Genomic DNA, 24,017 nt, shown 5'->3' on the forward strand with positions numbered 1-24,017 from the left:
GCTCCATCAGTAACACAACATACATCTTAGTAATTTGAAATATCCTCCTCCTCCTACTACTACTACTACTAAAATACTGAATAAACTACTGTTATAATGATGTTTAAAAAAAGTACTGTTAAAATACACTTAAATAAAATACTGTTAGCCTATTGTAAAGTTAAATATAGTACTGTTACAGTAAAGTTAGATATAGTGCTGTTATGATAAAGTTAAATAAAATACTGTTGTGATAAAGTTAAAAAAGTATTGTTAAGGTAAAGTTAAATTAAGTACTGTTAGCCTATAATAAAGTTAAATATAGTAATGTTATAATAAAGTTAAATGAAGTTCTTTCGAGGGGTGTCGGTGGCTTAGTGGCAGAGCAGGCGCCCCATGTACAAGGCTGTTGCCGCAGCGGCACAGGTTCGAATCCAGCCTATGGCCCTTTGCTGCATGTCATCCCCCCCCCCTCTCTCTCTCCCCCTTTCACGCCTGACTATCCTATCTATAAAGGCAAAATGCCCAAAAAAATAAATAATGTACTTTTGTAATACAGTTAAATAAAGTACTGTTACAATTCAGCTAAATAAAGTACTGTTATAATAAAGTTCAATAAAGTGCTGTCGTAATAAAGGTAAATAAGATACTATTACAATTCAGCTACATAAAATACTGCTATAATTCAGCTAAATAAAGTACTGCTATAATACAGTTAAATAAAGTACTGTTTTAATGAAGTTAAATATAGTACTCCTATGATAAAGTTAAATAAAGTATTGGTAAACTGAAAAAATCAAAGCACCACTAATGACTAAGTGAGTCCCATGCCAGTGGCTTACAATACATGACATGACAACTTACAATGTTTGCAATATAGTCATTTTATACAACCCATGTGGAACAAGCCACAATACATCAAGCACATTTGATATATTGCCCATCCTATTTGCAGTCAGTGATTCTAATCCATTACACTTTTTGTCAAACTCAAAGCACACAACACCCCTGTGCGTGTGCTAAAAAAAATCTAGTATTGTTACCTAGCCCTGACAGTGTAAATGGACAACAAAAACAAAGTGGCCTAGACCAAGCCACTCATCCAGCCCATCAGCAACAGGGGGCGTTTGTGCTCGTGGACAGGACAGGGAAAAGGCCATGGATGTAAACTAAGCACAAAAAGTAAGGAAATTTGTGTTTGGTAGATCATTTCTTTGTTGCAACAATGCTTCTTGGCAATAAATCTGTTACCGTTGGAAAGCCTGTTTATTTCCCTTTTAAATGGTGCCACATTTGTAGGGAACATGCATTTGTGGGATGAGCAGCAGAGCTGAGTATGTGGGTTGCACCCATGAGAAATTTGCCAAATCTTTTCTGCCAATGCCAAACAGCTTTTTTGCTGTATTATATTAACTGACCATACAGGGCAGTAATTGCAGGATTATTTAACGTTGTTTTAGGACAGTGAAATAATTCAAGAAAACCACATACTGTATATATACTTAATATATGGACTCATGCTATGACCAAATCTTCCTTCTTTTAACCTGTGTGTGCATATGACGCAATGTCCTATGGAGACATGAAGCTGCTTTGGTAATTGGAGATAAATGCTGAGGTGAGCACTCTCAGTCCAGATTCAAACTTGACAACACTCAACTGTGGCCCATGGGAACATGAGTGACTCTTGTCTCTCACCCACATGTGAAACAATACCTGGAAAACAACAGCACACCCCTGATTCTTACCTGTGATGCGCTCATCCTCTGCTTTTTCTGAGACGAGCAGCTGAAACAAGCTTCTGCTTGAATTTGGATGAAAAGTGGACTTTCTGTTCAGGATGTACACATCTTCTGCATGAGTAAGGGACTGCCATTTGAAGACAGAAAAAGAGAAAGGCATCAAAATTGGATTGTGGACAAGTGGATTCTTAGAAGAAGAAGCTTCCTTGGATCTGAAATCTAAATAGGAGATCAACTCACGAGATGCAGGTCCGTGTGGTTCAGATCTGGGGTTTCCTGATGTCAGTTTTGGGCTGGATCTTCGTGGCCTGCACCATGGCCATGGAAGGCTGGAAGATCACCTCCATTGGGGGCATGGGGGGGTCCTCCATCATCAAGGTGGCCTGGTACTGGTCCAGCCTGTGGAGATCATGTTTTACAGACTCAACTGCTGTCAGCAACTGTTACGACTACCCCATGCTCTGGTCTGTGGAGGGTAGGTAACATGTTTTCCACCCTATCTAACAAACCCACTGACATCTAGACTCTCATTAATGTCTGTTTGTCTTACTGTATGATTCCAGGCTACATCCAGATAGTGCGAGGCCTGCTGATGGCGGCTCTTTCCCTGGGCATGCTGGGGTTTGTGCTCAGTCTGATGGGTATGGAGTGCACCTTCATTGGGGGGAAAGACCGGTCTAAGTACAAGAAGATCTACATTGGTGGATGGTGCCACATAACCAGCGGTAATTTTAATTTTAGCAAAGTTTTAGTAAGAGGACAGTTGGCAGATGTGCAAGCTGTGTGTGTTGCTGACATGCAGAATGCAGTGTAACGTAACTTCTAGCACCCTTATCAGATCAACCTGTCCCAATACTTTTGTTTACGACCAAAAACTTCATTAACCAAGGACTTTACCCTCAGCGTTAGCTTTGGGTTTAGTGCTTATCAACAAAGGTTAGCATTGTGAAGCACTAAACTAACAGGTAAACATTATATTTGCTAAATATTAGCATGTTTGCATGGTCTTTGAGAGCATGTTAGGAGTTTAAAATAGAATTTAGCTTTATGAATTAACATTAAAAACGTGGTGTTTTAATGTTAATTCAGCAATAAGTAGACACTATTCTTAAGGGGGCATTTGATCCATTTCCCCATATTGTGTGGTAATATGAGACAGGATAATGGCTGGAATTCAGTCACAGCAATGTCAAACCCTCTCAGGTTTATCTTGAGACCCGTTTTGTGGTCGTGACCTCCAAAGTTGGGAAACACTGATGACCTTTTCTATGACTATAGGCAACATTACATAGTAAACTGATACTGATGCTAAAAATCCTGCACAGCAATACTTAAAACCAGGGTTCTTGTTTCAACCAACTATCACGTGCAATTGAAGTGTTTTCCCTGTCTGTCAACACGCTTTCTTTCAGGTTTGCTGTCCACATGTGGGTACGCTGTTTACGCACAGTATGTCTCTGTGGAATACTTCAACCCCGACTTTGACGGACTGAAGTAAGTCAACTATGAGGCTGTAATCACAATAATTATGCTATTTCCACAGCCCTGAAAAGTTCAATCAATATTTGAGAACACGAGCTACTCTCTCTCAAAGTCAAACTTGTGATGTCATCAAGAAGTCTGGAGTTGCTTCACAGACAATCACTGTGTCCAAAGTCGCATAATATGAACTACATATCCAATATGTGTACTTTCATAGTTTCATGTATTAGTTTGTGTACATAAACAGCAGTATATATGTTTTTGGACACACTGTAATGGTGTCATTTCCTGAGAGCCTCCTTGCGGAGTCATGTAACCATGAGAGGCTCAGCTCTGCCAGTGACCAGGGGGCGGGTGTGTGCGGGGGTGTGTGTGTGTGTGTGTGTGTGTGTGTGAGACATGCAGCAAAGGGCCACAGGCTGGATTCAAACTTGGGCCGCTGCGGCAACAGCCTTGTACATGGGGCGCCTGCTCTACCCACTAAGCCACCGACGCCCCAGCTCTACCAGTAGTTTAAAATAATTCAAAACTATATTCCCCTAAGCAAAGTGAACTCTTCCATACTTCTTACATACACATAGCCATATACTCGGAACACCCCCGTGTGCTCTTATCTAGCCCCTTTTTATGTTCAATATTATTTTTGGACCGTCTTTGACCATGATAATAATGTATACATTTTTAAAATGGGTGTAGTTTCACTTTAAGGTTAACTTTTAACCTGTTTAATCAAGAATGTCTTTAATAAAAACACACCTCTTCACACACCGACAGGTATGACCTTGGCACGCCGATGTTCCTCGGCTGGGTCGGCTCAGCCTTTCACATGACTGGCGGTTTCTTCTACCTGTGGTCAGTGTGTAAGCCGCTCTGTGGAGGAGAGGCAACGTGAGTACAGACACATGTTGTTGTTGGAACATGTTGGGGGAAGTGAATAAATAACTCCTCTCTCCGCTTCCTCAATAAATACCAGCGTCCCGTGTGCTCAAGTGGAATGACTCATAATCCTAAATGCATAACTGAGTTAGTGTCAAGCAGGTTAAAGGTGGGAGTGTGCAGATGTGCACTGTGGGTACACTCCCTCTCACCATGAAATATAACCCTAAAGCCATAGCAGCCATAAACAAACAGAGGCCTGGTGTAACCAGCTTTGGTGGTTAAATGAGAAAAGACAAAAGTGCTTGCTGTGGATCAGCGTCGACACTAGAAGGAGCTCAGGGAGCATAAATCCATCTGCAGCCTGCTCTTACACTAAAAGATTTCATGTGAAGTTTCTGAGACATCTGCTGAGAGTGAAAGAGACACAAACATAACCCAGTAAGCAGAGGTACAATTATTGATCTTGCTTATGTCACCTATGGCTTGACTGACAAGTTGACCTTACATGTCATCCTAACCCCCCTAACCCTTGGACAGGGAGTTCAGCTTCAGACACTGTTGAAAAAAAAAGCTCCTTTCAGGCCGGCATGATACACAGCTGGGCAACATCACTGTGTAATGGCGCCTGATGGCGTCGCGGGGAAACGCGGTTGGTCAGCGCAAGTTAAGGAGGTGAAAAGTCCAAGTAGCAGGCGGGCAGTGTGGTGGATGGGACCAACAATCACTGACTTTCACTCTGGAGGCTACATGGACTGACCAAAATGGACACAGCTGCTCACATATAACAATAAATTAATTTCTGCTAGATTGGAACTAAGATGGGTTCAGTAGCCTTGTCATGTTTAACAGAAATGCATTTCTCTCTCAGGGTAATCACCATCCAGCCAGTACCAGACCCTGAGCAAAACAAGTCCACCACAGCTCTGTCCTCCGTGTCTGCGATCACCTCCAAGACCAAATTGTCCTCCGTGTCTGAGCTGTCGTCCAAGTCCGAGCGCTCAGACCTGACTGGAATTTCCTCAAAATCAGAGCGCACATCTAAATCTGGACGCACAGCCAAGTCGGGGCGGTCGTCAAAGAGTGGCCGAACCACCAGGTCTGCAGGATCTGTAGGGTCGAGTTCAGCATCAGGATCAACATCAGGATCGGGGTCAGAGTCTGGAGTCTCATCGAGGTCCAGCGTGTCAACTTTGTCCACTTCAAGGAGCAGCGGCAGCAGCCGGACAGTGTCATCATTGTCGGGCAGCTCAGGGAGTGAGACTACACCGTTCATCAAAAACTCTTATATTTAATCAACGCGAGGACAAATGCTAAATGTGACGGACTGATGATCTGATGCTTTTCTATTCAAGTTATGAATCTGTATCTTATACAAATTCAGTATGTGTTTTGTATAAGAAATTTTACAACAAATCTTTTTCACTGTTAAATGCCTCTTTTTCATCTTCATCATCTATAATACATCCATAATACTAGACACTGTATATACATTCATTCAATATAACACATTACTAAGACACACATCCATTTCTGCTGTGACTGGCAGCCTCTGTGTAGCCATTAAAACAACAAATAAAACTCCACCAGGCTGATCAGGTCTGGTTGACAGTAAACAGAGTGTGCTTGGCTCTTATTCAGACCTTCATACAAACAGACAGCTGCTTTAAGAGGACTGGACCTGCAGCTTTGACTTGAGGAAAAACTCCTCCAGCTTTTATTTTCTTAAATGACTTCTTCCTTTAAAAGGTAGAAAGGCATTAAAAACCTTCAACTCTGAAGTTACTGACTCTACTTTCCACCCTCTTTAGTGTCTAAACATCTTAGTAACTATTTGTGCTTAATAAGCAAAGGCTCTTGAAGGGATGTGGAGGAGACTGGCTCAGATCCTGGGCCTGCTGCTCTGCACACTAGGATGGGGCTTTGTGGGCTGCACCCTTGCAATGGACCACTGGAGGTAAGCAAATAAGAGTTAGAAGACACAAACAGAGAGATGGACCTGATGCACTAAAGCTCTGAAAACTACAGGGAGAAAGTGTCTGACTGACGAGTGTAAATGTGCATGATCGGAGAGCTCCTGTTACTCTTTTCTCTTGTTTCTTAAATAAGGGATTTTCTGTGCGAATAATGTTCATTAATTTCAGATGCATTTTCATTTTGTTGTGGTGACACTATGAAACAACTTTTGGGAGTTCTGAGATTTGAACTGTCTCTGAGTTTAAGCATATTTTATCATTTTTGGCAGCAGTGTAACAAACTCATGATAAATGTTGAAATTTAAAAGCTGAAAATCAATTTTTGGGAGTGATAAGAAATAATAAATTATGCTGGAATCCAGGCTTCTCTATTCCTTGTTTGGAAATTTTGCTCGGGTTCAGTCCAGGTTCGGCCCACTTGACAAGCTGCTGTGTTGTGCTATGGCCTATTCACATGCTGGAATATGTTATTTACGCCTGTACGCAACACAGGCTCCACTCCAACTGAGTGTGCGTACAGTGCTGTGCTGCGCTGCTGTGCAAGCAGCATGTGTGACTGTGTCAGGTAACAAACTGCGTCGAGCTGGGGTTGGGTTCGGACTTAAAAATCTGTTAGAACTGTCTCAGACTCGGGTCGGGTTCGGTCAGGAAAATGCAACCTGAGCCGTGCTCTACCCTGAGTCCCTGTGTGTGTATCAACTGACTAGCTACTCAGTTTGTTGCATTATGGGATATGTAGGATCCAGTGCTTCAGACAGAATATCTCAGCTTCTGCTACTTCAATTTCAACCATTCTGTTTTTGAATCTGTCTATTGTGAGCCCTTTAACTTAATGAAAGTGCAGTACTAACTCACTGGACTGCTCCTTCAATGTGCTGAATATCTGTCTGACATACTCATAATGTATCTTTGTAGTTGTGGTAATACTAATCTTTATATGTTGATGATGCTCTGCTCACGGGGAAAAAATATCTAGAAGGGCAAAATGAAAGAAAAGTTGTGGTTGCAGTAATCCCATGCAAACAAGACTGTGAAATACAAGATGTAAGTGTATATATTTTATCTATTTTCTCACTGGAGGGTGGCCCAGCTGGGGGGTCAAAGGGGCTCCTCCGTTGTGGTGACAGCGTTGTACTGGTCTGACCTGTGGAGGGACTGCTATGAGGACTCCACCGCTCTGGTGAACTGTGTGGACTTTGGGGTGCTGTGGACAGTCAAAAGTGGGTCCACTCACAGATTCTGAGTCTGTTTACACAGTGCTTATAGAATGTAAAATACATGAATGAATAAATGAATTTATGACCTCAGTTTGTGTGTTATCAGCATATATCCAGGTAGTCAGAGGGCTCCTGATAAGCGGGCTCTGCCTCGGCTTCATCGGCACAGTGCTCACATTTTTTGGAATGGAGTGCACACACATCGGCGGAGACCAGAGCAGTAACGACAGCATGCTAATAACAGCATCTGCTTTCCATCTGCTCGGCTGTGAGTATCGTTTGTTTGCACTCACAAAGTTTCAGCTGTGTTGAAACCAGCTTCTCGGAACTCACTGGTTCATCTTGTTTTCTTTCCCATGCGTCATTGGCTTTTCCCTCATGCAGGCGCATCAGACGTGGCTGCTTACTGTTTATACATAAACAGGGTGGTTGCAGCTTTTTTACACAGCAAAGCAGATCCGTCAAAACTGAGGTAACATGTGGCCTTTGAATCACCCTTGTTAACAGGCAAATGTGAGTGAATCAAAGTCAGTGGCCAATTTGAACTGTTTTCTCCTCAGCTATGAAATTGGAACCCCCTTATACCTCGGCCTGGCGGGGAGTTTCCTCATCCTACTCGGCTGTACAGTAAAGTGTGCAACTGCATGCAGAGTTAACCACCCAAAAAGGTTAGTTAACACACCATTCAACTAACTAACAAATGTTTACTGTTATTTGTGACTGGAAACAATTCCCTCTCTGCAGCAGACATCCCATGGTTCCCTTTGCCAGTAGACGAAGAGAAGAAAAAGTGCACATCCGTCGAACGTCAAAAAGGTCAATTGACCTCAGAAACACTCCCTACATGATGGCCTCTGTTGTGACTGTGTAACATTACAGATTCACTTTACTGTCCAGCTCAGGAAGCAACATATAATCAGTCATAACCAGAAAATCACAAACAGCATACTGAGGACCAAATGCACACTGCAAAAAAAAAGCAATACAAAATCATACTTATTTATGGAGCTGTTATGTTTTCTCTTGATTTTATCTTCCTACATGAGGGTCTAAATCAGAGATACTCATGTTGCTTTCCCAAGGGCAAAATGACAGGAGGCCCAGGGACAGTCAATAAACAAACATGAATAATATTTATTTATAATAAATAAATTGCCTGTTTTCAACCTTTTATCATTTGCTTTCTCTCAAATTTGAGGACATTTTTTTTAATTATAAAGAAGTGCTATTTTTATTATTTTTTAGGCACTCTGCCACCTTCTTCACATAGAAATTACAAAACAATTCACAGTGTGAACTGATTCATTTTCATTGTGAATTAAAAAAAGTTTGGCAAGCCAACTGGCACCGAGAGCTGGCTAGATTTGGCCCATGGGCTCAAAGCTGGGCATGTATCTGCTTGTTTAACCTAACTGTCATGATACTGACTCAACGGGGAGGCAGTAGCTCAGTCCATAGGGACTTGGGTTGGGAACCAGAGGGTCGCCTGTTTGAATCCCCATCCCGACCAAATATGGAGCGTGGAGTGGTGGCTGGAGAGGTGCCAGGTCACCTCCTGGGCACTGCCGAGGTGCCCTTGAGCAAGGCACTGAATCCCACAACCGCTCGGGGCGCCTGACCAAGGGCAGCCCCGTCACTCTGACATCTCTCCACTTTGTGCATGAATAGGTCCTGTTTGTGCATGTGTGTGTCTTTCGGACCTGTGTGTAATTGACAGCAAGAGTGAAAACATTGAATTTCCCCCCAGGGGGATTAATAAAGTAAAGTAAATAAATAAACAACATCAGAATATGCTTTAAAAATAATTACATATAATTTGTCTGTAATTGTGCAACAGAAACTCCTCCTAAAATTCCCAAATTTCCAGGAACAATACTGAGAAGCTACAGTATAATGGCAAGTGTGTGACGGCAGTTTTTCATTTGTACAAGTAAGAAACAATAAAAGCCATCAAATCAGTTTTGTATACATAAAAATAAAAAATGCAAAGACAATGGTCTCCGTCTTATTACACAATGCCTCTGTATTTCATCCAGTTACTGGTGAATAGGAGGATTAGTACTTTATATTTTTCTACATTTTGAGCTTCAGTGAGGTCAAAAAAAGAAGAAAATGTGCTTAAAGAAAATAAAAGGTTGATTTTTGAACAATGAGGAAGCAAAATAAATAAATGGTAACTTGATCCAACAAGATGTCATCCTCCACCGTTTGTGCCTGAGCGCTGGGAACATGAAGGATGCTTATGAGGCAAAATGATCAAAAAGATAAGATGACAACACAACACTGCTGGTGTGACACCTGCGCATCAGCAGTGACATAGAGGGAGAGCTCACAGTTTCCCACACTGAGTAGCTCAAACTTGGACCCAATATTCAACACATCTTGGTAGTTTTTCATCTCTGCTGGTTTCTGCTCGAGGACCAACACTCACCATGAAGTACAGGACGGTGGTGATGTACATGGAGATCGGCTGCTTTGTGTCCTGTCTGTGTGGCTGGATCCTGGTGTGTTCCACTCTCCCCACAGAGTACTGGACTTTCTCCGAGGTGGGCAGCATCGTGCTGACCACCTCCAACTACTACTCCAACCTGTGGAAGGACTGCATCTCAGATACCACAGGGGTGTCTGACTGCAAGGATTACCCCTCGATGCTGGCTCTGCCTGGTAGGAGACTCTGAAAACCTCAGAATAAACAATCCTTTAAGTTTTTAATGAACTTGAACAGCTGAAAAGATTTAGTGACTGTACAAATATTATCAGGGTGGGGAGAGGGCGCTGAATTTTATATAATTTTAAATGCTTCAATGGTACATTTAACATACTCATTTTGTTCAGCTACATTTCAGTATCACCTGTTTTCTTTCAGCGTTCCTACACGCCTGCAGAGCGCTCGCTGTCTGTGCCGTCATCACTGGTTTCTTCGGAGGCGTCCTCACACTCGTCGGGATGAAATGCACTAAAATCGGTGGATCAGACATCGCCAACGCCAGGGTGACCTTCGCTGGAGGTATAACCTATCTGGTTTCAGGTAAACACAACTTTTTTTTAAGATGCTTTCAAGTGTCAACCTTGTGTGAATGTTATGCACTCAGGATATTTAAAGTAAGATATATTTCTTGATAGGATTCTGCGGTATGATCACCTACTCGTGGTGGGCCAACAAAGTCATAACAGAGTTCTTGGATCCACATTTCAGAGAACAGAAGTGAGTACATTTGAAGCAGTAGGATTATTATTACAAAGTCCCTCTGAGGGATTTAACAGTGCAGAAGGACTGACCTTAACTGTTGCTATACCTTAATACTTGCTGTTCAGATTTGAACTTGGAGCTGCAATTTTCATTGGCTGGGGAGGCTCCTTGCTTCTTCTCTCTGGGGGGACGGTGATGGCTTACTTCTCTGGAAAAGAAGGTCTCCCATCAAGGTAAATATACAACCTCTAATCTTTCACTTACAGAGTTGTACTGCCTTTGTTCTTTAGATTATACTTATGAATAGAAAAACTGATGAACGTCACCGTGTATCTCCTGTTTCAATTCTATCAACAGCTCTTCAGGAAGGCCACGGAGACCGGCCACTTACGCCACTGCCCGGACCAGACGGACCTACATGCTGCCAGCCTCGTCGTCCAGAGTGACTCTTGTGCCACCGCTGTTTTATGAAGGCAGGAAGAGCCGGGCAACCAGAGCTACAACGAGGACCAGCAGGACCTTTAACAGGGACAGCTTCGTCTGAGTGAGAGGGGAGCTGAGACAGTGACTTATGAGACTTCAAGGAAGTTTGGGGAGATGTGCTTTCATGCTGAGAATGAGGTGAGAGGATCAATACCACTCGTGTCTGTATGTTCAATATGAAGCCAGAGCCAGCACATGGTTAGCTTAGCATAGCATTAAGACTGGATACAGGGGGACACAGCTAGCTTGGGTAACAAAATCGGACTACTTCCATCTCTACAGCTCATTAATTAACACATCATATCTCTTTTTTAACTTCAGACAGAACTGACTAACTGTTCAGCCCTGTGTCCTGTCTTTATGCTCAGCAAAGCTAACCAGATGCTGGCTCCAGCTTTATATTTGGCACACAGACATGAGTGGTATCAGTCCTCTCATCTAACTGTCAGCCAGAAAGCACATATTCCCCAAAATGCCACACTTCTCCTTTAATGAGGTGCTCATGGCTGGAAATATGAATTCTGTTGCTAAAGCAAAGCTTGGTTATCCAGATCCAGGTGTTGTTTTTTTTAACATTTTGTATTTATAGCTCTTTCATCAGGGAGCACCCACTGTCTGCTGAGCCTTTGATTCTGTCCTGTCTGTCTATCTGCTTTGTTCTTTTGAAACAGGCCAAAAGCTCCAGTTTAAAAGAGAAATCATGCACTCTCTTACAGCTAGATGGCATCAGAGCACATGATACGACTTAGTATCTGTTTACAAATCTGTTGAAATTGAAGAGTCCTGCATGATTTATTTCCCTGACCTAACCTTTCTGGCTGTCTTGCCTTCATCAGGGTGTGTCTTAGGTTGTAACCAGTTCCCTTTTATACATTATTGATCAGTCTTGTGACATATAGATCACCAGAGATACTTTGTATATAAAACAGCATTACGATCACCTTTTTAAAAAAAAATGTATTTTTGTTCAAGGGATCATATGTATCTTTACCACATGAAAATGTCTTAAAATGAATACACCAGTGTTGTATGTTTCCAACAATGTTAAAACATAGAGAAATATGGCATTTTAATCAAGGACATGCTCCGTGTCATTTTGTTGCTGTCACCCATCAGTAGCATCACGTCCCCTTTGCCTCTGCTGAGCCGAACAGCATCGAACAAACACTGATTTTCTTTTCTTTCTTTTTTTTTTTTTTTTTACATGAAACTGCTTTATTCAGCATTTACACTGGTTTAAATTACTGGGTCTGTTTGTTTTGGACAGAAAGAGACCTTAGCAGATAATTCACCTCCTGTTAAAAACCTCCTGAATGTCTGTATCTGAAGTTATCAGAGAGAAACGCGAGCATACATTAGTGGGAGCTGGGCTAGCAGCCTCTCAGCGACAAGCCAAACAGCATCAAAGAAACGGGTTTTTCAACGAAAACTGTTTTTTTCTATGTTTTTACTGGTTTAAATCATGGCGTCCCTTAGTTTTGAGGAGAAACAGACCTCTACAGATAACTCAGCTCACAGGCAAACCTCCTGAACAACTAACACTGAAAGGAATTCCTATTTCATACAGTTGTTCATTTATTCTCTGCACCTGAACTTCCCCGGAGTCTCCAGAAGATGGCACTCAAAATCAGGCAAGTGAAAGAGTTGTGTTTCCTCTGCATCTCTGGTGATCTATTAGTCACGTTACTGACCACTAGTCAATTTTAGATGCCATCCTGATAAAAGCAAGAGCTGAAAATGTCTGGTAAATAAAGCACCGTGTACTGCAGAAGACTTGTGCAGTATGTTTTAGGACCTCTGCAAAGGAACTAATGATATCCAAGGAGCAGGAAGCGGTCACAGCTGTCACTTCCCATAAAACCCAGTTGCTCATATTACAAATGAGTTTCATGGCCGAGTCAGCCAGTCAGAGTGAAGCACTGACAGTGAGGGTTTTATACCTGCTCTCCCACAACATTTAAGTTACTAGTGATTTAATGAGACACACTTGGATCGGGTGGGCAGAGGCAGAGGGGGTATTCAAACCATTTATGTATGTGAAATATGAAGAAAATTATTATGTGACAAATTCATATTAAATCACTTTTGGTTAGTTGTGCTTGGCTGAAGAAAAACAGAACCTTTGTGACCCAGGTTGTTTCATGTAACAATGTTCATTCATGTATGTATTTCACACAGAAATCTTTTATTGCTTGTATAAATATGTTCTGTACAAAATCACATCTCATTGCTTCATTTAACACATGAAGACGTTATAAAAATTTGATGTACAAAATTTTACACACACTACATACAGCATCTCATTTGGAGTGTGGGATATGTTTAAAAAAAGAGTCTATCTAAAGATGAACACTGAAAAGGTCTAAGGCAAACAAAGATTGGCACAAGGCATAAAGTGAGGCTGAAAATGACAAGTCAATTGAAGCTCTAATCTCATTTATCTCTAATCTGTGGATTAAATGATCATCTTTTCTATACAAATGTCTAGATGTCTTTTTAAAGGGAATTCTGTGTTTTTAAAAGTACCAAAGCTACCCTTCAAGTATTGCTCTCTCCATATAGTAACAGTATAAAATATGGCTATTTGGCATGGACTGTAGGTGTCAGACGAGTTGACTGAGGTCTTTGTGTCTGTGCTTGGCGTAGAGCTACATCACCTGATCAGCTGTAGTGCTTATTGTATTTATTGCTAATGTCCTCGGAGTCACTGATGTCACTGAGGGAGCACAGGCTGCTCTTCAGCGTGCTTCCTGTTCCAGCTTCAGTCAGACCTGCTGGGCACAAGACAGCTGTGTTGACTTTTACAGACAAGTCTTAAATAATCATCATCACAGCTTATTGTAAAAATTAACAGCATTTATACTCAAACATATCCTGCTATATGTATCATAAGGAAGTTATTTAAGGGAACTGACCTGATTTGGGGCCCTTTCCTGTTGAGGTTCCCCAGACGCTGGTGCTGGGAGAATCCAGGCTCTTCCTCATTGGTCCAGAGCCCTGAGCTGCTTTAGACATTTCCTGTCTGTCCTCTAAGGAGGAGACCACCCACTCACTGCTCTCCTCAAGATCTGTGTACTGTCACCACACAGAAACATTATTCACATATTTTACCGTCCAGTACAACCTGCTCGAGGCTGATGCTTTACTACATATTAACATTAAATGATTGTAAACTAAAGCCATGCACTGAGGTCCCTTTCCTGATGTGAATCTCACCGTGAGCTCCTGAACCTCGTCCTTCCTCTCTGCTAAGATGCTGACACCCCCTGCTGGTTTCTTTATTGCTCTCTCTGCAAACTGCTTCTCCATTTTTCTGGCTAGGTCATTGATTTTGTTCTCTAAAAGAAACAGACAACTCGTAAAATTAATACAGTTTACATTTCAAAATAATATCTGATGATCTATAAAATTCAAAACTCTTACCTTTGCCAAAGTTTCTCTTCTCCACGTTGCCGTTCTGGTCTTTGAAACTCTGGAGACGTTTTGGGTCGATCTCCTGCAACTCGCTGACATCTGACCACTCGTCCTCCTCATCACTCTCTATCTTTGTGACTGCTGTCTTGGTCACACCACCCACTGACCCCCTGGTCTGCTGGGGGTTGGAGGAGAATGAATGCCTGGCTGGCACCTGCCTGGCCTGTACTGGACTGGCTTTGATTTGGACCTGGTTCAGTCTGGGCTGTGGTGTTTTTCCCCTCTGTTTTTTTGGAGGCTGTTCCTCCTCCATATCTGTGTCCTCTTCTTCAGATTCCTCATCTGAGCTGAAAGGAGGGGTCCTAAAGAATCACAGAGAGATTTTTACTAATCATTCAACAGTCAACCTTTTCATTTTCCATAATATTATCTGTTTAATATTTAAGCCAGATCTAATTTGGAACCAGAAACACCAGTAACTTTCACTATCCACACATGCACTGCATTCAGGAACATATTCCTCTTGCTCCTTTCAACACGTCATGGCAATGCCTGAGTAGATGGGGCAAAGGACAGTCCAGCATATGGTAGTAATGCAACATTAATAGAGGCCAGAAGACGGGGCTAGGCTGGATGTACGTGTAAGCAGCAGAGAGACTATTTTATTTCAAGAACATCGCAGGCGAGGAGCTGTTTCTGTCCTGTGCCAATTCAGTTTCCAGCCATTCTTAGCAAAATCCCTGCCATCTCTTAACTACAATAAACTTTAATTTTACACAGTTTTTTCTTCACCTGGATGTGAAGCTCTTCAGAGCGGTCTTGGTGTTTGGTGTAGATGTCTTGGGTTGAGTGGTGGTCTTGATCCTTGGTGCCGGCTGAGGGGTCTTGGGCTGTTTGGCTGCAGGTCCAGACATCACCTGGGTTGCTCTGGAGGGCAGGCTGCTGGATCGAGGACGGATCTGCAACACTGCACGCAGACAAAACAGGTAATATTAACACAATTAGCAGATCGGTCGCTGGCGGTGTGTCAGAGCTTAAGTCAGCTTATGTGGCGGCAAACAAGCTACCACAGATTAGACTGATGGAGTTGGATGCACACGCAGTCAAAACCAATTACAAGCTGCTAATACAGCTAGCTGAACTTCTCGAAAGCACAAAGCCGTACAGTCTGGTTACTATTAGACTATGGGAAGAGTCAGAATTTAGAGAGATGATCTCATGTGTTAAGAGGCTTTTTGATGACTCACCTTGAACTGATTGTCTAGATCTGGCCTGTGACTCAGGAGCAGGGTCGCTGCCTCTCCTCTCACTGCCCAGCTTTTGCTCCACCGTGCTGGCTAACTCCTCCCGATGGCGCCAGTATTCAGGCATCCCCTTTGCAATGCTCTCCCGCTTTGAATGCACCTTGGCCAGGATGGAAGTGAGCTCTTTGTCCTTCAGACCACTCTGATCCTGAGGACAGTTACAGGAAATTATAATTGAAGAGCATTTTCTTTTACACTATATGTTGTACAAGATTTCATTGGCTTCCTGGGGTTTATATAAACGTGTGAACTTACAGGCTTTATTCCCAGGTTCTCCAGCTTCTCAATAAGAGCCTGCTCCAGATCTGGCCGCATCTCTTTCTTGATGCTGGGGTTCTTTTTCAGAGCACTGCTGGACACCTTCTGTTTCTTCTCTGGTACAGGCTCAGGCTTCTTCTCCACTGGCTTCCTGTCAGAGAAGCTGCTCGAGTCTGTAAAACAAATCTCCCTTGATCAGCCATTTGTGGATAATCAGGTTCCAATCACAGGCAGCAACAAGGAGAAAAAAAAGCATGCATTTGCCAACTTTCACAGCAAGCTCCATGCCGAAGTTTCAATCGGACAGATGGATGTGACTGCAGCGGGGCAGGCAGAAGAGGAGAATGTCTACAAGTTTACTTGCCACAAAGAAGGCAACAAGATGATGGATAGATGCAATGATCAGCAATGCTGACATGGCAGGCGTCAATGAAAGTCACAGACAATGAGCTTGCTTTCTAAAAGTGTGGAGAGAGACAATCTCAGTCCCGACACACTTAAAGTAAAGGCTGCCCACTACAGACTGATGCATCCATGCAGACAGCATGCAGTCAACCGGCTATGTTGGTTTTACTGCCTCTTTTACCTTTCTCCTCTTCTGACAGCTCCTGTATAGGATCCAGCTTAGGAGCAGAGACTGGCTCCTCTAATTGGACAGCACATGAGGTCAAAGGTCATTAAAAGTCAGGGAGTCAGATAAAATATGAGTTAAAAGATAGGGGGGTACTAATGTGGTGACAGCACTGTATGTAAATCCTTCATGCAAGAAAGCACATGCTCACCCTCTCTTTATTTTCACAGCTGCTCTCGACTAACTTACCAAGCACAACTCTCTTTGGTTTGGGCTCCGGAGCTGATGCACTCACAATGACTGAAAAACAGAGGATATGATGAATGCATCAAGATCATACAAGCTATTTCCTACAGTGATAAACTCATCTGATAAAAAAGTAACTGAAAGCATATCCATACCTGGTACTTCCACTATTTTGGTGGGTGGGTTTGAGGAAATATTCCTTATCTGCAAGTTTAAAAAAATGAGCACTTATTAGTTTAAGTCATTTTTTGTTAGTGTATCCATTTCAAATAGTGATGCGCTGCAGAGTCCTGTACTACCCGATGGGTACCTGCAAAAACAGCTGATTTGCGGGTGGTTTTTTAAAAAAGCATTTTTTCCCGGGTTCGGATCTGGGTGTGAAAAATAACATGCAGGTCGGATTGCGGGTTTTAGATAAACACATCAGTCATTAGTTCGGTAAACTACAGATAACTATCTTGGTCATTATTTACTCTCTGAGGATCACCTCTGCTATTTCACAACGGTCATTGGTTCAGCTGTTTACACGCGTTTCACCATCTAATAACACAATTTGTGATTGGACAACAGACTCATGATGGCTGCCACCATCTAACAAGTGCTGCTTCCAAAACAGTAAATAATTATTTAGGTATTTGAGAAATAAGTGGATAAAACGTACAACTATCACTTTATAATGTTTCTGAAGTGTTTCCCTGATGGATTACTTCTCTCCTCGATGGATTCTAAAAACACGTGACGGCTCGTACTGCTCAACGTCGCTCTGGACAGAAAGTAAGTCTATTATTACACATGTAAAGTTCCTTTACATAGATTAAAAGTTTAAAAGCATTAAACGTAATAAACGAGTGCTTTTACACTCGTATGGGAGAAGAACAAAGAGGGTTGATGATGGAGCTGAAGTCAGGTTTTTATTGTGAGAGCTGCTTCATTCAGGTCGTTGTTTACTTAGTGGCACCTTAACTGTGGCGATATGCTGTTCAATATTCAGCCAATATGACCCAAAATGATTACTTTAAATCCGGGTTACGGGTCGGGCTGCGGGTTGTGTTTCAACGGGTCAGACCGGGTTGCGGTACTAATTGGCCTGATGCGCGGGTTTGCGGTTCGGGTGCGGGTTTGTACGTCGCCAGGTCGGGTCGGGTCGGATCTCGAAAACTGGACCCGTGCAGGACTCTGATGCGCTGATTTAGCAGTCAAACACTGATATTGCCTTCTTAACTGCCATCAGCCTACAAGATGGCATTCACTGATGGCACGGGCCGATGTTCTTCTGTTATGTCACCAGGCTAAAAAGCAAGGCTCCAGAGTAACAACATATCATTGTCCCAGGAACAACAGAAAACCTGTCTGGAACAAAAAGAAATCTTTCAAGAGATGCCGAAGGCACAAAAGGAGGTGTCGTGTCAAGGCACAAACTTCCCCTGATAATGCTCACGTCACTTTGTGAACAACAAATGCATGGTGAAATTGGCAGGAGGAGAGCTAGATAACATTAGCTGTTAGCAGCACACGGCCAGGGCTAACAGAGGTTGCACTGAGTGAAATTATGATGCTTTCAAGCTATATTCAGTAAAAATGAGTATGGGTGAAGGTACATTTTAACGTTCTCCTGATGTGTTCAAATGTAATCTTGTAAAATTTAGTTTCACTGATGTTTTCACAGAAATTATGATAACTTAAACAGTAAAAAGGCTTTTCAACTGTATTTTAAAGATTTTTATACGATTGAATATTGATTTTGTACGATTGAATTTCAGTTCAGTTATTTTCTCCAATGTAGAGTGGGGAATAAAAAACAAAATAAAACAACGACAAAAAAACCATCACATCGACTATTGGCCATCGGCCAAATTGTTATTTTAAACATCGGTATCGGCCAAGAGGTGCATCCCTAATTTTTAAGATGTCAGGAAGGAATGCAAAAAGAAGCAGCTACAGTGAACACATCCCCAACTCCTTTACTGCTCCCTGTATTTGTGTGGAAAACTCCCCTTGCTGTGATGCAGCATGAAATCAGACTGCGGTTTATGGCATGATGGAAAAAGGCCAATTATTACATGTCTTCTTCATGAAAAGCAGTTTGTGAACAGATAGACTAACTGCTCTTTTGTTGTACTTCTGACAAACTAGCTGCTCAATGAGTGTTTTCTGGGACCTGCAGTGTTAAACTACACTTGTTACCACTAGTAACTAGAAGAAAATGTGGAGCTATTCCAGCTCTTCCTGTGCACTATGGCTCCCGTCAAATGTACAGTATTATCATGTCTCAATACAACACAATCTGAGTTCATGTAGCAAATACAGGATATCCTGAACAAGGGCTGACCCTCCGCCTCACTTCCTCTCCCGACATAATCACACGAGGCGGTGATGGCTGTGGCTGTGTGAGAGTGAGTCAGTACTAACATGCTCCCTCTGAGCCTTGATGGTTTGCTCCTTCTCCTGCAGCCTCCTGCCCATCTCCTGCTGCAGCCTGTGGCTGTTCTCCTGGTGCTCGGACACAGATGACTGCATTCTGCTCAGCTCGTTCAGCAGCTGGAAGATGACAGGAAGAGGATGCATTTTCCAGCTTCTAATAAAAGCTTGTGACTACTGACAGATGCTTTGATGGCATAATAATTATGATAAATACCTGGTTCTTTTCAGATTCATGTTGGGCCTTTATTTCCTGCAGCCTGGATTCCCACTTTTTATCCTAGGAGCAAACATTTTTGTACTCAAATTAACTTTATTTACTTCAAGGTTTTAAAACAGTATCTCCCCTCTCCACTGACCTGCTTCTTCAGCTGCTGTTCCAGCTTCTGCATGGCTTGTATCTGCATCTCTTTGTAGTTATCTACATCTCTCTCTGGCTGTGAGTGCACAGGGCTGGCTGATTTCTCATGCCTGGCAGTCTGATTCTGATTGGCTTCCTATGAATGAAAAGATATGTGAAACACTAAATGAGAACATATTCTGAAGACCAAACAAAGGTAATGTAAATAACACTACTAAGAAGCTACTTTGTCAAAGTATCCTTTTCGTACATTGAGAGCCTGAATGTTTCGGGTATAAAGAAATTCCATCTCCCTGCGCATGCCGTCCCTGCTGTCTTCTATCTTTCTGTCCATGCGCGCCATCTCCTCAGCCTTAAAACGGTCCAATTCTCTCAGCAGGTCCTTGTAGTTGGACTGCTGCTCTTTTTCCTGGAATCAAAACAAAAATAAAAAAAGCTCGGTCACTATGAAACCACAAATGGCTGGCATGAAAGTAGAAACTTAAATGTGCCAAATATACCAGCAGCTCACAACCAACAGACATTCCTGTTTACTACCTGAGCAGTTTTGGCTTGCAGGTCCTGTTGCTGCTGAACAATCTGCTCCTTCAGACTGCCGATCTCAGATTTGAGCCTTTCAATTTGAGATTTCTTCTCACTGTCCGACCGCAACTCTGGAGGTACACACAAGCAACAAACAATAAAACACCCCAATGTGGGGGATGTTTCATATTTCCCCTGCTAATACATCTTCAAGACTCCATCCTCAAATCGTTTAGTGCATTATCTGACTCCTACCTTCAGTTCATGCATTATCACTCACTATCTTTCTGTCCCTACTCTGAACTGCTCAACAAACCTTTCTGACTGGTCGACTTACCCATCTCATACTCATCAGGGTGGCGGCGCTGCATGTGATTCTGGAGAAACGAGGAGTTGAGGAAGGATTTTTCACAACATGGACACTAAGAGAAATAAGCAAAACACAGGGGTTAATATTTAAATTTGCAGTTGCAACCTTCATTGTTGTGACTGAATACTCAGTGGGAAATATATGCACTATGTTTTGCCCTGGAAAAGCCCCACAACGTAACAAAAAAGTAGTATCTAGCATGTAAACAAGACATTTGAGGACATCATCTTGGGATTTGGGAGACACTGATCAACATTATCTGACATGTTATAGACTAAACTAATTGGTTATTCCAGACAACAACTGGTATATTAATCGTGAATGAAAATAATCGTTAGTTGCAGACCTAACTACTTCCTTTTATAAACTACTGTGTGTCTGTTTAGTCACCACGAATGAGTGAATGAAGTCTCGGACAAAGCCCAGGTCAATATAAAGACAGTGATTATGCTCCAAACAGGAGCATCAGCTGAGTTCGGGCATGTGTTTTCAAACAGACAGATAGCGTGAGTGACATTGATGAGTTCCCTGCGGCAGGCATCACCACACTCCAGCTCACTAACCCCTAAATAGAATAGATGCTGCGTATGCTCTACACACACACACACACACACACAAGTCGCACGCTACATTTCACTCAGATGTTCATTGTGCCAGTGACTTCATTCAATGTTAAACCTGCTGCTACTGATATCTTGTCGTACCATATGGTCGCAAAGATTCAAAGGCAGCCACACGGAGAAGTGTACCACAACAATGAGTAGGTCTGTAAGTGATTCAATGACATTAGGGTTTGGAATAACCGTGGAAATTGGGACTGAAATTGAATTAGTCTTTAAATGAGCCCTGTGTGTGTATTTGGTCGAGATGTGGACCTATGCCAGGCGACAAATGCCAAAGGTCCTCAAAAGACACAAACACATAGCCTCTCTATCAATTATTGAGCCACCTCTGTTAGCTGAGCTGCTAGCGCACACCTAGCAACCACATGCTGTCATGACACACTATATCTGTTGCCTTGGCAACCGCTTGGTTAGGTCAACGGCAGCCGTACACTTGAAGAGCAGAGGGAGATTTTTGATTTGTGCTAAAAATAACCTAATGGTAACTGAGCTATGCTTACAGAGACAATGTTTACAGGCAAATGGATCCAACAGACAAACCAGCAGTGTCTATTACACACAAATGTTTTCTGCAACAATAAGAGGACAAAATGCCCTACAAGGACGTGTGTATATGAGGGTGGGGGAGGTGGGAGTGAGCCAGTCATCTTGATTACTGCTCTTGTCACCCCTTTGTAAGTGGATTAAAAAAAACCTAATTGCCACCAAATGACACCATCTGTTCTGCAGCTCTAAATCCTTTTCTTCCAGTCTCATAAGAAAGCTTGTTATAACCATACCAACACAAAGGAGCCACGGCAGGTTTTACAGGACATAACATCCATTTTAAAAACGAAATGTTGTCAGGCTCTGACAATATTTTCCCTCCAACCTTGATGTGAAATGCACAAAGCCGGAGCTGTGAATAGATCTTGGGAACAATGACAGAATGGGGACCCTGGGTGGGAGGAGCGAAAGGGGTGGGGGTGATGGAACTAGCTGTCTGCCTGCCAAACATATGTGAAATGCAAATGGTAACAGATACCCCCAGAGGGTGAGCGTTTAGTGTGTCAGCAGTACCTTCTGGCTGTTGATGATTCGGGGCGCAAGCAGGGACTGCTGGGTGCGGATAACCTTCTTCCTCTGCTTGAGCTCGCTGGTCAGCATCTTCACCTTCTCCTCCAGCTTCTTCTGCTGAGCCAGCAGTTGCTCGCGCTGACTGCCAGCGGTTGTAAGCCTCTCCTCCACTGCATGCAGGTTGAGGGTGAGAAATTCCTGGCAGTGGAGGAGCCACTCCACTGTGAGTTGGGCCAGCCGCAGGAGCTTGATCAGAGCTGGGTCCACGGGGCTTTGGCACCGCTGACATCGCTCTCCATCCAGGCTGCAGAAGGTAACACTGCTGATGTGCTCCTGAAGGGCATCCACGTCCAGCTGGCTCACAACTAAGTCTATGTCCACGGCGTTGATTCTTCGCCAGTCCACGCTTTCCCTGCGAGGGCGGAATTTGAAAGGAAGGACAGTGGAGGCTCCGCTGGATGGAGTCATGCTGGGTGCAGGTACAGAGTGGCCGTTTGCAGAGTGTTGGCTGAGCGGGGAATTCAGGAGGGATGGGATCCCTGCTGATGAGTGGGTCCCCTGGGTGTCACCGGTATAGGGGTAGTATGCTCCGTCGTGAAATGGCTGAAAGAAAAACCAAAGAGATGTTTTAAATCCTCATTTAAAACACTCATATCATGCTAACCTACACAATTCACACAGCATCAAATGCCCTATATTCACAAAGCAATCACAGGAAGAGAGAATGGAAGAAAAGAAGACAGCCAGCAGCATCTGCTTTAGGTTAAACAGCAGAGCACAGATTCCACCACTGTTGATTCAGTCTCCATCTACCTATAGTGCTGTCCTCATGCAGCCGTGCTCTCCTTACCATCTTCGACTGATTTTGCCTTTATGGGAAGAAAGAAATCGACCCGTCGTTGCTCTCCGGTTCCGCCCCCTTGCAGGCAGCTCAACGCGACAACGCCGAGGCTGGGCGTCCGCCACGTTACCATGGAGACAGAGACGAGCGTCCCTGCGGGGAGAAATGTTATCAAAACACTGCCTGCAATCAGCAAATGTTGCCCTACAGTGTGTGGGAGATGGGCTATATCCTGTGGGAGACAGAGCAATGCATCTGGAAGTCAATCACTCCACTTGAGCAGTGTGTGAAACCAGTAAAACGCAACCTAACTTACCTGCAAATGAGCACGAGGAGGTTTAGCGACAAATGGTTTCCAAGCTAACAGCCGCTAATCTCTCTGCATCACGTTTCCGAAACAATCACTTCATGTTGGGGCAGGCTTTTTATCCGCTTTGCTTGACCTCGACCTAAAACAATAGCACACATGCTTCAACTTGCCTGTGCAACGGTTAAGATGTCTTCCTGAGGACTTAACGCTATTTTAAAACATAAAATGTCAGTTTAGTAACGTTACCTCGCGCACCTCTGCTTGAATGCCAAGCTAACGGTAACGGACATTTTTTTAGTGAACGGTGAACGTGTTGGACAAAACTTACAACAACGTAACTACAATATTATTATACATCACCAACAATTGTGTACGTTAAATGTTAAGTTCTTTAGTTTAGGAATTCATTAAAACAACTTACCGGAGGGCTTGTTTTTACGAACTCACAGCCTTTGGAAAAGTTTTCTAACGACGGCACCCCAGGCGGTTTGTGGGTGACGTAGCTGCTGGTCTCCACATTCCTAAATCCCTGCTTACAAAAAAGAGACCGCCATTAAGCTAACTGCATTTAAAACAGGAACTTCCGGTGAATGCTTTCAAAATAAAACGTCGATTGATTAAAAAAAACTACATTTAAGTAACATTGTGGGCTAGGGTCATTTTAATATCCTGGCAAATGACTGCAGACGAAAATGTGTAATTTTAAAATTGATATTGTACATTTACATACTCATGTGCACTGTTCCCGAATAGTACAATCTATAAATACAAGGGCACT

General features: G+C 42.9%; 4 protein-coding genes and 1 long non-coding RNA gene across 12 annotated transcripts; 3 read left to right on the forward strand and 2 right to left on the reverse strand.

Annotated features, from left to right (window-relative positions):
- Positions 1-1,725: 1,725 nt before the first annotated feature.
- On the reverse strand, positions 1,726-10,702 carry LOC125884793 (uncharacterized). The gene is made up of 7 exons (XR_007448759.1): positions 10,569-10,702; positions 10,125-10,290; positions 9,704-9,946; positions 3,960-4,073; positions 2,272-2,375; positions 1,962-2,120; positions 1,726-1,848 (listed from the first exon to the last, which is right to left on the reverse strand). It is a non-coding gene; the product is annotated as an uncharacterized LOC125884793 (long non-coding RNA).
- cldn10e (claudin 10e) lies at positions 1,965-5,695 on the forward strand. 2 transcript variants are annotated; one of them, XM_049569987.1, is made up of 5 exons: positions 1,965-2,196; positions 2,285-2,446; positions 3,134-3,215; positions 3,978-4,091; positions 4,951-5,695. In XM_049569987.1, exons 1-5 carry the CDS (start codon positions 1,965-1,967, stop codon positions 5,372-5,374), a joined length of 1,014 nt encoding a protein of 337 aa, XP_049425944.1. In that variant the 3' UTR covers positions 5,375-5,695. The 2 variants fall into 2 exon arrangements, with proteins under 2 accessions (XP_049425944.1, XP_049425945.1); XM_049569988.1 differs by lacking the exon at positions 3,978-4,091.
- LOC125884792 (claudin-10-like) lies at positions 5,914-8,384 on the forward strand. Of its 2 annotated transcripts, none has more exons than XM_049569992.1 (6): positions 5,914-6,036; positions 7,136-7,275; positions 7,379-7,540; positions 7,657-7,744; positions 7,833-7,940; positions 8,020-8,384. In XM_049569992.1, exons 1-6 carry the CDS (start codon positions 5,945-5,947, stop codon positions 8,141-8,143), a joined length of 714 nt encoding a protein of 237 aa, XP_049425949.1. In that variant the 5' UTR covers positions 5,914-5,944; the 3' UTR covers positions 8,144-8,384. The 2 variants fall into 2 exon arrangements, with proteins under 2 accessions (XP_049425949.1, XP_049425948.1); XM_049569991.1 differs by having other exon boundaries at positions 5,921-6,036; positions 8,017-8,381.
- Positions 8,432-13,162, forward strand: cldn10d (claudin 10d). Its single transcript, XM_049569989.1, has 5 exons — positions 8,432-9,936; positions 10,139-10,300; positions 10,396-10,477; positions 10,588-10,695; positions 10,820-13,162. The coding sequence occupies exons 1-5, from the start codon at positions 9,705-9,707 to the stop codon at positions 11,004-11,006; spliced, it is 771 nt and encodes a 256-aa protein (XP_049425946.1). The 5' UTR covers positions 8,432-9,704; the 3' UTR covers positions 11,007-13,162.
- Positions 13,110-23,783, reverse strand: dzip1 (DAZ interacting zinc finger protein 1). 6 transcript variants are annotated; one of them, XM_049569979.1, is made up of 20 exons: positions 23,661-23,782; positions 23,246-23,378; positions 22,939-23,082; positions 22,092-22,691; positions 20,377-20,461; positions 20,055-20,170; positions 19,768-19,926; positions 19,516-19,653; positions 19,374-19,436; positions 19,148-19,276; positions 16,894-16,942; positions 16,742-16,792; positions 16,508-16,567; positions 15,919-16,094; positions 15,607-15,811; positions 15,152-15,326; positions 14,369-14,721; positions 14,162-14,283; positions 13,861-14,020; positions 13,110-13,719 (listed from the first exon to the last, which is right to left on the reverse strand). In XM_049569979.1, the coding sequence occupies exons 3-20, from the start codon at positions 22,939-22,941 to the stop codon at positions 13,607-13,609; spliced, it is 2,757 nt and encodes a 918-aa protein (XP_049425936.1). In that variant the 5' UTR covers positions 22,942-23,082; positions 23,246-23,378; positions 23,661-23,782; the 3' UTR covers positions 13,110-13,606. The 6 variants fall into 6 exon arrangements, with proteins under 6 accessions (XP_049425936.1, XP_049425939.1, XP_049425942.1 ...); XM_049569982.1 differs by having other exon boundaries at positions 13,110-13,716; positions 23,661-23,768; XM_049569985.1 differs by having other exon boundaries at positions 22,902-23,082; positions 23,661-23,768.
- Positions 23,784-24,017: the final 234 nt, after the last annotated feature.

The sequence above is a fragment of the Epinephelus fuscoguttatus genome, linkage group LG24, assembly GCF_011397635.1.
Source record: "Epinephelus fuscoguttatus linkage group LG24, E.fuscoguttatus.final_Chr_v1".
In the NCBI taxonomy this organism is placed as follows: Eukaryota; Metazoa; Chordata; class Actinopteri; order Perciformes; family Serranidae; genus Epinephelus; species Epinephelus fuscoguttatus.